Source organism: Coffea arabica, chromosome 9e (genome assembly GCF_036785885.1).
Source record: "Coffea arabica cultivar ET-39 chromosome 9e, Coffea Arabica ET-39 HiFi, whole genome shotgun sequence".
Classification (NCBI taxonomy): Eukaryota; Viridiplantae; Streptophyta; class Magnoliopsida; order Gentianales; family Rubiaceae; genus Coffea; species Coffea arabica.
This window is the reverse complement of record NC_092327.1, coordinates 34,316,793-34,331,060: the sequence shown is the minus strand read 5'-3', so window position 1 is coordinate 34,331,060 and position 14,268 is coordinate 34,316,793. Positions and strand designations below refer to the sequence as shown.

General features: G+C 34.2%; 1 protein-coding gene and 1 long non-coding RNA gene across 2 annotated transcripts; both read left to right on the top strand.

Annotated features, from left to right (window-relative positions):
- Window positions 1-4,597: 4,597 nt before the first annotated feature.
- On the top strand, window positions 4,598-6,483 carry LOC140014542 (uncharacterized). Its single transcript, XR_011821319.1, has 2 exons — window positions 4,598-5,248; window positions 5,738-6,483. It is a non-coding gene; the product is annotated as an uncharacterized lncRNA (long non-coding RNA).
- A 2,926-nt stretch (window positions 6,484-9,409) lies between these two features.
- On the top strand, window positions 9,410-9,856 carry LOC140014695 (uncharacterized). Its single transcript, XM_072065789.1, has one exon. The coding sequence runs from the start codon at window positions 9,410-9,412 to the stop codon at window positions 9,854-9,856; it is 447 nt and encodes a 148-aa protein (XP_071921890.1).
- Window positions 9,857-14,268: the final 4,412 nt, after the last annotated feature.

The window sequence follows — 14,268 nt, the reverse complement described above, 5'->3', positions numbered from 1 at the left end:
ATGGGAAATGTTTTGGGTTCGAGTTGTAAGCTCTTGAATCGATATACACGTATATGTGTGTGTGTATATATAGGACAGATGCAAAACTGAAACGTACATTAGCAATACATGGCTATGCACATAAGAACAAATCTCTCGTGAATTCTTGTCATGTTATTTATGAGATTAGTAAGATTACATGGGCCAAATTGAAAATGCCTAACAAAATTTTCCAAATTATGTGTGGATAGAAGCAAGCAACAACTTTGGTAAGTATCTACGACCAGGACCATCTCTAATTTCTTTTACATTTAGTGGGGGGTCCTTGTGATAAGCATGAAATTGCTTACTAAGGATATTACAAAAATCACTTGTCATTTAGTATGTGTTTTTACAGTCCTAGCTTTGAAATTGTATGTTTTCATTTTAGATTGACATGGGATTTTCTTATTTGAGTTCTTTAATTATTTTTTTACCTGAGTTTTTTAATTTACTTTGAACTACTCAGTAAAATTGTTTTTAACACACTCTACCTTGAAGTTATTTCTGTAAAATTACTCTAATTGTTCGTGCACGACTTTGGTGAAGTTGCTTGTAGGAAATCTTGCTTTTTGAAAAGAAATACGTCATGCATTTTGGCATATGCAAAATTTGGAACCTAGGGATTGAAGAAGCTTTTCAAAAATCCAATGTGTCCCTAGAAAATACAGGTCGAAATTTGAAAGAAAATACACTTTAACGGATCATACTTGTGAGGAATCTACAATCCCTTTTGAGTACTATTAAATACACCATTAGATGATGAAATAAGTGTTTAGACCCTTGAATTGTAATGATTTCAAATATTTAAAATATATAGTACTATCATCATTAAAGGATATAAATGGAATGAATGGTTCTCTAAAGACACCGTAAAATTTTAAATCTACAAAGGAGCACAAAAAGATCATTAGGTCAAGTCTTCATCGTTTAAACTTGAAATTTGAATCCAGCACACAGCACACACACACACAAAAATGTACCTTGTAAGTATAATTACTAGAATAACTTAAAAATACTTAGCCAAGTGGAACAAAGATTGCCGTTTGAGAAATTTTTTTTTGAAAATGAACAATAAGTAGAAAAGAATATCTACATAGCTTTAAGGATAAAAACTAGAAAGAAGTAGCTTATTGAAATTTCTATATCTTATTCTTGCCTGATAAGATCTGTATGTATGTTATATATTCTTTTTTAGATTGAATTACTAGTTACTACTGGAATTTGTAAAAGCGTTATAATTTTGTAGCAAATTTGGAATACAAAATAGCAATAACTTTGAGAGACACATCAAACTATTCAACTTGGAACCCATGATAGATGTCTTATAAATGTTACTTTCTTTCTTTCTTTTATTTTTTCTTCGTAATATGTATTACGACCTTTAAATTAAATTTTGTTTCAATTTTAATTTGAGCTACTTTTGCCCTGGTGAAAAGTTCGGCCTCGTTGTTGCGTGGTTTACTCTGGAAGACAACAGTTCTGGCGAGCCAAGTAATGTAATTAGCTTAACAAACCTAGAGGATTATCCGATTGAAGCTCAAACTGAGAAATTGATTAACTTTAGCATCAAAACATTCATAATTTCCTAGTATATTATGATAATAATATATGCAGATTTTCCTTCCATCCAACTCAGAGGTAAGTCGTAAATTTGACTTAGGTTGGATGTTGCTAATGGAACCACTCATCCAAGCAAGTTTCCATCAAACACCCAAGGACTGCCTGAGAATACCTTTTTCTTATGTAGTGAACGTTGGCTGAGCTTGAAAAGGAAAAAATTTTCTTATGCACAGGATCTTTATGAAGGCAATTAACCCCTGGGATTTCTCTGCTTTTTTTTTAGCAAAGTTGATGATTAAAAAACTATCCAAAAGGAGGCTTTGACGATTAAAAAACTATTCAAAAGGAGGCTTTGATGATATCAGGGATTAATTGCCTTCATAAAGATCCTGGCCATAAGCATTACCTCATCTTCATTATATCAAAGGTTAAGATTTTGGGGCTGTTGAGGTTTCAATTCCTCAGCCATGAAACTGAACATATTGGTCTAGTCGTGGTAAAGGAGAACTAATTAATAACCAAGCCAGGAAATATTCACAGATGAGAAAATTGATGAAACCAGCTGCATAGAAAGGAAAAAAGAAGAAACCAAAGAAAAGATTAACATATACAACAAAAAAAAAAAAAAAAAAGATTTGATGTATGGTGTTGTTGGGATTATTGAGACATGAATCGAAAATGAGATATTAGAAACTTTGGCTATATGACTGGGGAAGGAGTCGATATGCATAGGCAAGAAGAAGGCCCACTGAGAGCAAGGGACTCGTAGGAGTTAAAAAAAAAAAAAAAAAGGAGTTTCTGTGCATGCATCCGATTTACCCTGTTCAACATCTATATATATTATTAGACTTCAAATAAGTTTAATAATGCAGTGATAAATAAAATAATGGTTGAAAGTATTTGAAATGCAGAATGATGTTCACTTGATAGAAGTCAAGGTTTATTTAGACATTTTAATTTAAGATCAGCTTAAATAGTACTAATGTCTTTACAGACCATTGTTTTCTTTATTGAATAATCTTCTCTGCCCTAAACTTGTGAATCCTCAAAACTAATAACAAGCAAAAGAAAGAAAAAATGATTTGCGACTCTGAATCCTTTTGTATATTCTCAATAAACGCGATTCAACTTGGGAAAAGATTTATTTTCTTAAGTTAAATGGTGTCAAAACCTAAAAATTTTTAGGTGTACTAGAATCATGCCAATAGTTACGCTATAATTCTTCTTATAACATGGCATAACCTACTCTAAAGGAAAAGAAAAACATTCAAAGTAGTCATAGACAAATTGATGTTTGCAAATACGAGAGTTAAAAGGACTTTACATCAGGAATTAATTAAAAGAATTTTGTTTTTAGAAAATTTTTGGAATTAAAGCATGTTTTAACAAAATCTCTATGAGGCAGCAAACTTACTATTGGCTCATACGAGGACTTGAATATGAGACAAGATTATGTGCATTGATATAAGAATCTTCGAGCCTAATATGGATTGGTAATCTATAGAAATGATTCGTTTCTTAGTTTGAAAAACCAAAGAGAAAGCCAGAAAGGAAGATTAGTGAGTGCTAATCATACTAGACACCCAAATCATTAACGTTGTTAGTGCTATATTTCTTTCCTGTTTAGTTTATTATTTCCTTTTTTTTTTCAGTTGGTTAAGCCTTACAAAACGAAAGACCTGATGAATGTTATGACATATGAATGTGTGTGTGCATTTTTTTTTTTTTTTTTGGTAAATAATGTTATGAATGTTAGCCATCAGTGGTGCAACAATGCGTAACTTCGGCCTCTAATTTACAAAGATCTGTCATTTGGCCAAAAGGGTAACTACTTAATGTTGAAAATATGAATAACAAGAAAATGACAATCCTGGTCTAAGTCATGCAGTATTGACTTCAAAAAAAAATTATAGCATCAAATAGGTTAAATTATGTTTGAAGAGCTAAACCTTATAGCAAATCCTTTATTTGGTCCCTCATCTCTTACATCCCCAAGTTTGTGCTTAATCTTCAAATCAAATAAGTCCTCATAATGCCTTTGTAAATCAAATAAGTCCTTTTATCAAAAGAGTGTGTAATTTTTGACCCACTATTGTGAAAGAAGCAATTACAGAGCCAGAACTTTAGTTCAAAAGGTGAAGATCCGACATATGATATTAAAAATCACAATAGCAAATGATGCATGATGAATGAACTCAAAACTAAAAATTTAGAAGATCATAAACCATCAACCCTATATTTTTTATGACAAAAGAAAATATTATAAAGCAGAAATAAAAAAATGTATTTGAAATATGGAAAACTTCAACTACTTGAGAACACAACAATGGAGTTAAGAAAATGATCGATGCTAGAAAACACACATAAAAAAGTTTTCTCTTTTTTTTTGTTTTTTCATTTTCAAACGAACACTCCTTCAACTATTTCCTTGTGTTTGCTTTTGCTATTTTGTGATTGGCTTCATTAATGGTCATTAAAAGAGGTCTCAAGGATTAGTTTTTTTTAAAAAAAAGTGTAATTAATATAGAAAAATGTATGTGTTCATATAATAAGTAAATATAATTTAGGTGTGTTAATGAATTATCAGTGGGCACCTGTTAGAAAAATTCTTTTATGTTATATTTATCGTTTACAAGGGAATTCAAAAGTTGGTTTGTGAAAAAGACTTGTGTAGAAAGAAATTAAACGTAACAAGAGATAATTTGAAACAAAATGTGTTGAAAGTAAAAGCATATTCATTATGAGGACTATTAAAGTTTTGCGGTGCAACATTTGGGGCGGGATCCCTTGGATCACGTTCCCTTGCTATTGACGGCACTGTCTAGGCTCGATAATAAGCCGAGATCTTTTTGATTTCTGAATGTGTGGACGTCTAAACTGGAGTTATTGGATATTATTTAAAGAATGTATATAAACCGGGAAGGGGGTGCCAAAGCATGGTCGTCCTCCATGTCTTGCTCACGTGCGGGTTGTTATCAAAGTGGCTGAGATGGAAATCTTTTTTTTTTCTTCTTTTCTCTTTTCTTCTTTTTCTTTTTTTTTTCTTTCTTCTTTCTTGGAACCCGACGTCTTTCTTTTCTTTTCTTTCTTTGTTTTGAAAGTTATCAGCGTGCTCCATCAAACGCCTTTTGTCCTTGGAACCCAACACTAATCATAGCATCTCTGCTAGCAACCTTATAAGAAAGGTCCTTGGAACCCAACACTAATTATAGCATCTTTGCTGAGCAGCGTGCTTTTTATATTGTATTTATTGAGCTGTTAAAATTGGGATGGTGATGATTATTAGCTTCCTATTAAAAGCAGATAATAGGACCCTAGAATCGTAATATATCGCTGCCCAACAATAATCAATGTATAATCTTACAGTTTACACGGCAGCTATACATCCAACCCGCCTGTGCGCTGATTTCGGCCGTCTTAATGGTTCCCCGGATTTCAGACAAAGGCACTCTTTACGCCTTTTCATGGATCTTCTGGGCCCGACTTTCTATGACCAGAGGTGGAGAGTAGCTTTTTCAGTCCTTCTTCTTGCCGGCGTCTCTCGCCTTTTCTTCCTCTCCTCCACCTTATTTTGGACCTGTTCCTCAACCTTTGCTGGTTCTGTTGCATTTCTTTGGGCTCTTACTCTCACCATCAATATACTCCTTGCTGCTATTAGCTGGAAGAGGTTCTCGTTCTATTTTTACTTTTCGATTCTTTTTTTGTTATATTTCTTGCTTCCTGCCTATCCAGGTTCTGAGCTTAATTAGCCTGTGCTTCTATCACTCTGCACTCATTTTCGCTTGTTTACTTATTAGCGTTTTCCCTTAGTTAGATTAGCTCCTGTCCCTATACTGCTTTTCCATTGTGCCTGCTGCTTAGATGCTTTACGTTTGTCTGCGCCTTGGCTGACTATGTTGTGTGCGTTCACTTTGTTAGCTCCTTGCTTGCTTCTTTCTTTATTTTTAGCACCGTTGTTTTACATGCTGGTGTTTTTAAAGCTACTGCTATTCCTCTTGTTTGTATATCTTTGGTTTTATTTACTTATTTTTCTCATTACATGTGTCCTTGTTCGTAGAAATGTTCTTTATCATTTCTTCCTAAAAGTGCCACTGCTGTTTTGCTCAGTTCATCTGTCGTTTACGTTCGGTCCGTTTCTTCTGTTTCTTGCATGCAGGTTGTTCGTTCCATCTCCTACAGTTAAAAGGTACTCTCTTCTCTTCCACTGTGTGAACTTTGCTGCTAAAACTTCGTTATCATTCACTCTTCTTTGTTGCTGCTTAGCCTTCATGCTCATTCCATCTTTTGTCGATTTGTTTAGCCTCTTTTTTTTTTTTTCTCTTTTCCCACTTTATGACCTTTGCTGCTAAGCCTTCGTCATCATTCAAACTTTTTGTTGCTGATTGACCTTTATGCTCACTCCCACTTTTGTCGATTTGTTTGGCCTCTTCTGTTTTCCCTTTTCCAGTTTTCTTGCTTTCTTCTTCTGCTATTTCCTTTTCCTTCCTTGTTTCTATTAATTCTGCCTATTCCGTTGAATGGCTTGTCTGCTACGGACGTTGTGTGGTATGGAAATAAAAGACATATTTCCTACCTTGTCGATATTCTGCTGCTTTATGGCTGATAGATGCCTTCTGTCTGGGAAAGCATGAGTTTTTTACTTCAGTAGTACCAGCTTCATGGATAGAAATGCCAAGCGTCGCAAACGTTATGCCGAGATGCCCCAGGAAAAGAAGGCAGATCTCTTGCGGCGCCGCAGGGAATCTATGCTAGACAGTAATTTTGTCGCACTGCCGACCTCAAAAAAACTATATCCATTAGTTGTTCTTTCTTATCGAGTTGCTGTATTGAGTGCTGGAATTGTTAGCTCCTTCATAATGTCTTCTGTGGTGGCGCATCTGCAACTACAGGTATTAGCGCTAATCTGCTGTTCGATGCAGCAATTGCCTTCCTGCATATTTCCAACATAAGTCAATACATTTTTTTTTTTTAGGAAGGCAAATGAAATGTCCAGGGCTCAAAAATTTTTTTTTTTCACAATGCTAAAACTATTCCTTCCAAGTCCAGAAAAAGTATATTTCGACTTCAAAAGAGTTTAAAATGATAAAACTTAATTTGGTATTTTATGCAAAAATTGCCGTGGAAATTTGATTTGGTCTGCTGCATTTACAACCAATGGAAAAAGCCTGCGGAAATGTGATAGTTGGAGTAATTATTCTCTCTCTCATATGTATTAGAAGATAAGTTTCCAAATTTCACCACTTAAAGAGCTCTAAATCTTCCATCCTTTTTTCTTGGAATTTTGATTTAACTGGATCATGTAATTACGATGTTGAAGCTATCAATTAGCAGCATTTCCTAAAGTCCACTAATTAAAAAAACCTAGCACATCACTTGAATTTGAAAACTTACCAAACTTATAAATGACTATAATTCAAAAAGGATATAAATGACTATAACAAAAAACAAAATAACAAAATTAATTAATTTAGCAACACTAAATTTAATTTTGACTTAAAACATAAACATGTTCTCTCCAAAAAAAATGAAAAAACCATTAGTGTGCCCGTTGTGATTATTACATGTTTCCTTTTCCAATGACCGGTAATGGTTCAGCTGTTGCTATTAAATAGTTAATGAGTCCCAAGATTTTTAAGCATGCTTTCTCTATAACCAATAGCACGCCTTCAGGTAATAACTCACTCACTTAATTTCATCTCACTATTCACCAGACACTTTCACAACAAACTTATTCAGTCTTACGTATTTCTCCTATATATACCCACACAACAAAACAACTACTGCAACTTAGACTTAACAACTACTAGCAGATGTTCACTGCAGCTCATATATTATTCCATTCTCGGCAGCTTCTTTTTTCTTTGCCAGTTTAGACTTAACAAATGAAAAACTCTCCTGCTGAAAAAAATGCCCACAACACATGCCTTCTTCGAGACATTTCATTTACTTGTTCCTAAAAATATCCAAGGTACGTGTCGAAGGTTATAGGAGAAAAAATATTTTCCTTACATTTCCAGTATATAGTCTATAACCATGCTATGAATCCAAAAAAAACTTTCAAACGAACTAAATAATTTCTCTGTATGACAAATTTTCTTCTGAAATACAAGTTCACTGTCCCCTCAACCTGGGCATATTTACACCGTACCACCGTGCGCAAGCACGGTGAACATCTCCTAGTTCGAGGATGTTGGGGTGGATCGTTTTGGGCCCATATGATCGATAATAAGCCGTGACTTTTCAAGTTTTTTTTTTTAACAATGGACTTTTGGTTTTCGGTCAAACAACTCAATGCTTTTGATTACATAAGTCTTCACACACGGCTTTCAATCTAATGTTCACAAATTGGTAAATCAAGTGATGATTTACGTGGGACCCGCAATCCTCTTGTTTTCTGGCTTCGGGAAGTGGTTTGTCTTTTCCTCCACTGTTAATGATTAAGCTATCGAAGTGTGATGCAATCCAGTAACTGTTTCTGTACTCTTAAATAGCCGAGAGTTTCTCAAATACTCCCTCCATCCCAAAATTTGGGACGCTTTTTGGGAAACGCACTTTTTATGTACAATAGCATTACAGGACAGGCTTATCTAACTCTTCCAAGCATACCCTTTGCTGTTTGTGGAGTGAAACAACAAATTGGTGGGACCACTTGCCATTAAGTCACTTTGTCTAAAAGGCAAAGACAATCAGAAGGGTATAACTTCCGACGATGTGTTGTGGTTGGGTCCATCAGAATTGGTTAGTGCAATCTTGACTTGTCAATAGAAGGGTATAACTGGAAAATAATTGTAAAAGTGATTTGACTTTTTCAAAGTGACTCAAATTTTGGGACAAGCAAAAAGTGGAAATATGACATTAATAATGGGACAGAGGGAGTAAATTATTAACATGGTGATCTATGTTTTAAGTTTCGGGTACACAATTTCTTGCATTGATTGTGCCGTGATTTGTATTTTCCTTTTGACTTGTTTTAGTATATAAGAGGATATACATATATTTTTATGTTAAGAAAATTAGGGTTTCTTTAATTTAAGTGAACCCTAATAAAGTTAATAAGATATTTAAGCCCTACAAAGTCCATATGTTTGGCCCACCATATATATAATTTTATAAAGTATTTATGGACTTCAAAAAAAAAAATTGGGCTTGAATAATAAATTGGGTCAAATTATGGATATGGACCTTTGGTCCAATAAGTTTTGATCCAATTGATTGTTTGATCAGAGTTAACTAAAGTTGACTTTGATCAAAATTTTGTTTAATTTGTATAATTTTAAATTTGAATATTGGTATGATTATATATATATTTTGGAATAAATTAATTGAAATAATATGCCACCAAAGTGACCTCTATTATGAAAATTTATTTATTTTAGAATATAACTAGTTGAGTACTTGTAATTTTATGAATATTGATCGACCCAAAGGAAGGTCCATATTTAATAAAATTGCATGTGCACTTGTGGTAATAAATACGTGATAATTATTTGAATTTTACATGTGATTTATAAATTGGCCCAAAGGAAAATTTATTTTTCGACATGTTATTATTATCAGTATTTATTACTGCACCAAGATATCATTTAGAAATTAATATTTTTGTCCAAAGACAAAATATTAATGGAATATCGATATCTTGATATGGGGTTACCTTTATTTAAATTTATTATTATTTTGATTTATGTGAGCATAGTTTTAATTATATTATGTTTTCTGTTCAGTTGCGAATGATCTTACAAATATCACTTCCAACATCAATAATATTCCTATGTTGAATGGCACAAACTTCAAGTCCTAGAAAGAAAATCTCTTGATAGTATTTGAAGTAATGGATCTCGACCTTGCGTTAAGGGATGATTCTTCCCCACCTCTTACAGATCAGAGTACCTCTGATGAAAAGAGAAATAATGAGAGGTGGGAGAGATCAAATCGCTTGTGTCTGATGATCATTAAAAAGGCCGTTCCAGAAGTATTCAGGGGAACAATGTCAGAAACGACTGTAACCGCTAAAGAGTTCCTTCAGGACATTGAAAAAAGATTTGTCAAGAACGAAAAGACTGAAGTTAGTACGCTCTTGACACGCCTAGTTTCAATGAAATATAGTGGTAAAGGCAATATCAGAGAGTACATCATGGAGATGTCTCATCTTGCTTCGAAATTAAATGCACTTAAGTTGAAACTCTCTGAAGAGTTACTAGTGCATTTGATTTTAATATCTCTTCCTACACAGTTTAGCCAGTTTAAGATGAGTTATAACTGTCAAAAGGAGATTTAGTCTTTAAATGAACTCATCTCACACTGTATAGAGGAAGAGGAAATGTTGAAGCAAGAGCAGACAGAAAATGCTCATCTGGTGTCAACCACTAATAATAAAAGCAAGGGACTTAAGAGAAAAAAGAAAAAAGGGCCTGCAGGTACAACGCCACAAAAGAAACAACAAAAGAAATCAGATGATCAGGAAAAAAAATAGTTGTTTTTTCTGTGGAGTTGAAGGGTATCAAAAGAAGTATTGCACCAACTATCACGTTTGGCGTGCTAAGAAAGGTATGCTTCTTAATTTGGTTTGTTTTGAGGTTAATTTAATTTCGGTTCCTAGACACACATGGTAGTTAGATTCTGGTGCAACAACTTACATCAGTGTGTCTATGTAGGGTTGCTTGAATTGCCGAAAGTCTAATGATAATGAAAGATATATCTACGTGGGCGATGACAAAACAATTCAAGTTGAGGCAATTGGAGTTTTTATATTATTGTTAAAAACCGGATTTTATTTGGATCTCTATGAGACATTTGTTATACCGTCTTTTAGACGAAATTTAATTTCTATTTCTACTTTGGACAAATTTGATTATTTTTGTTCATTTGGAAATGGAAAATTTGAATTGTTTCATGATTCAAAATTGATTGGTTCTGGTTCTTTAATGCATTACGATAATCTATATTTAATTGATACGATTGTCTCATTTAATGAATCTCTGCATTTGAGTACTAGAGGAGTTAAAAGAAAATTAGCCAATGAGAATTCAGTTGCATTATGGCACAAGAGTTTGGGACATATCTCCAAACCGGGAATGGAAAGGCTTGTGTCAAATGAAATTCTCGATTCCTTGAATTTTACAGATTTTAATGATTGTATTAACTGTATAAAGGGGAAACAAACCAATAAAAGGAGATTTGAAGCCAATAGGTTTTTAGACGTCTTAGAACTTATACATACAGATATTTGTGGGTCATTTTCTACATATGTTTGGAATGGTCAACAATATTTTATATCGTTCATAGACGATTTTTCAAGATATGACTACATATATCTCATTTCTGAAAAGTCACAGTCACTGAACGTGTTCAAAAATTTTAAGGTTGGAGTTGAGAATCAATTCAACAAAAGAATTAAAAGCATCAGATCTGACCGTGGTGGTGAGTACTATGGTAGATATGACGGTTCAGGTGAACAACGTCCATAACCATTTACTAAATACCTAGAGGAGTGCGATATCGTCCCACAGTACACTATGCCAGGTTCACCCACTATGAATGGTGTAGATGAAAGACGAAATAGAACACATAAAGACATCGTAAGGAGTATGATATGTCATTCTACCTTACCAGAGCCACTCTGGGGTGAAGCACTTGAGACTGCAGCATATATCCTTAATAGAGTTCCAACTAAACTAACTATAAAAACCCCTTATGAGTTTTGAATAGGAAAAAAATCCAGTTTAAAGCATATGCATGTTTGGAGGTGTCCAGCTGAGGCAAGGCCTTACAGGCCAAATGAAAAGAAATTGGATTCAAGAACGATTAGTTGTTATTTTATTGGATACTCTGAAAGATCTAGAGGTTACAAGTTTTATGATCCCACAGCCAAATTAATTTTTGAGACAGGAAATGCTCGGTTCTTTGAGGATGTCGAGTTTGGGGGAGAAAATACAGTAAGAGATATTGTCTTTAAAGAGAAATATATTAATATTCCCACAGGTGTCATTAATCTTATTTAGGATCCTATTCCTGAACAAGATCATGACATGACAAATCAAGACAATGTCGAAGAACAAACTGTTATAGAAGTTCAAACTCTCCCTCTCCAAGAACCAGTGCCATTAAGAAGATCCACTAGAGAAAGGAAAAGTGCAGTGCCAAATGATTACATTATTTTTCTCCAAGAACATGAGGATGACATTGGATTGATGGAAGATGATCCAATCAACTTTCGTCAAGCCATGGAAAGTTCAAATTCTCAAAAGTGGATCGATGCCATGAATGAGGAGATTAAATCCATGAAGGACAATGATATTTGAGATTTTGTCCCATTGCCAGAAGGTGCGAAACCCATTGGTTGTAAATGGATATTTAAAATCAAAAGGGATTCGAAAGGCAATGTGAAAAGATACAAAGCTCGTCTTGTCGCTAAGAGATTTACACAAAAAGAAGGTATTGACTATAAAAAAACCTTCTCTCCGGTCTTTTCAAATGACTCTTTTAGAATTATCATGGCACTAGTGGCACATTTCGATCTTGAGTTACATCAAATGGATGTAAAGACAGCGTTTCTCAATGGTAACATTGATGAGACGATTTATATGGTGCAACCAGAAAACTTTGTATCAGGAGATCCAAAGAATATGGTTTACAAACTTAAAAAAATCCATCTATAGGATCAAACAAGCGTCTCGATAATGGTATTTCAAATTTCATCAAGTGGTCATCTCATTTGGTTTTGAGATGAATTTAGTAGATGATTGCATATACCATAAGTTCTGTGGGAGCAAGTATATTTTTCTGGTATTGTATGTTGATGACATTTTGTTTGCCAGCAACGATATTGATTTATTGCATGAAACCAAGAAATTTCTAACTAAGAATTTTGAGATAAAAGATCTTGGTGATGCATCTTTTGTGTTAGGCATACAGATACACCGTGATCGATCTCGAGGTATTTTAGAGCTATCACAAAAGAGCTATATCGAAAAGGTCCTTAAAAGATATGGCATGCAAAATTGTAAATCAGGTGACACCCCTGTGGCTAAAGGAAACAAATTTAGTCTTGAATAGTGTCCCAAGAATGCTTTTGAGAAAAAAGAGATGCAAAAGATTCCTTATACATCAGCAGTAGGGAGTCTAATGTATGCTCAAGTATGTACGCGTCCAGATATTGCGTACATTATTGGGATGTTGGGTAGATATTTAAGTAATTCTGGATTAGATTATTGGAAAACAACCAAACGGGTCTTACGGTATCTACAGAAAACAAAAGACTACATGCTCACGTATCGGAAGTCAGATGAATTAGAGATCATTGGGTATACTGATTTCGATTATGCTGGATGCCAAGATACTATGAAGTCAACATCAGACTATGTGTACTTGTTGGCTGGAGGTGCTATATCCTGGAAGAGTGCTAAACAGTCCCTCATCGCATCTTCCACTATGGCTGCAGAGTTTATAGCTTGTTATGAGGCATCCAATCAAGGAATTTGGTTGCGAAATTTTGTCACAAGATTACGTGTAGTGGATAGTATTGAACGACCACTCAAATTATTTTGTGAGAATAAATCAGCAGTCTTATATTCCAATAATAACCGGAGCTCGACGAAATCTAAACATATAGATATCAAGTTCCTGGCTGTTAAAGAAAGAGTACAGAGTGGACAGTTATTGATGGAGTATATCGGGACAAACTCCATGGTTGCGGATCCGCTTACTAAGGGATTGCCACCCAAAATGTTTCATGAGCATACTGCTCATATGGGTGTCGTGTTATTAAATGATGTACAATTTTAGTGGGAGTTTGTCATTTTGAACGCTCTTATGATATTTTTCAGTTATTATGGATTTAAGGATATTTTATGCATAAATAAAGTTTGGATTTATTTACACTCTGACTTTGGTTTCATCTCATGAAAATTTAAGGTGGACCAGTTGGAAATAGGCATGTTTTGATCACATTACATGAAATTTTCATGCTACACATCCACATCATGATTCATGTCATTCAATTGCATTGATATATGTGACCATTGATGGGTCGAGTTACGAACAAAGGCCGCTTTGATCCTATATTGGTGTTATTGATGGATCGAATTGGTTACACATACATTATGATAATGACAGTAAAGTTGAACTCATACGGTTAATTGCAAAACATAATTATAAGGTTACACATATAGTCCAAGTGGGAGATTTTTGGATCCTTAATCCAACATTGGACTTATATGTGAATAATTATGTATTGTAAACTGTCAATTAAGGTTACACCCAATTAAAGTGATCAAATATAGTTTGGATTTAATGTATCTAATAGGATGTGGGTCTTTAATGTGTAGAGACTTAAGGGATTCTATTTCTATGATGGGCTGAAATAGGGCTCCAAAAGGTAACAAAATGTTACCTATAAATAGGGTTATGGTCCCCAGATCACAGGTATCGTTTTAGTTGTCATATTTCCTAATACCACAAAATAAGCTCTTCCCTGATATCCCATCGTCAGGAAAGATACCAAAGAGAAACTAAAAGCCTCTCTCAAAGGATCGGTGAATACCTGTTGACCTAGAAAGCCACCCCAAAATCTCTAGGGATTCAAGTGTCAAATTTATCAATATGGATTCAGGTACGCTTCCGCTATTTTATAGTTAATTTATTTCTTAATAATCGCCATATAGATTTTGGGTTTAAAGGTGATGGTTTTCA

Coding starts and splice junctions, on each gene's coding strand:
- LOC140014695 (XM_072065789.1), top strand. CDS start 9,410: ATGGATCTCGACCTTGCGTTAAGGGATGATTCTTCCCCACCTCTTACA.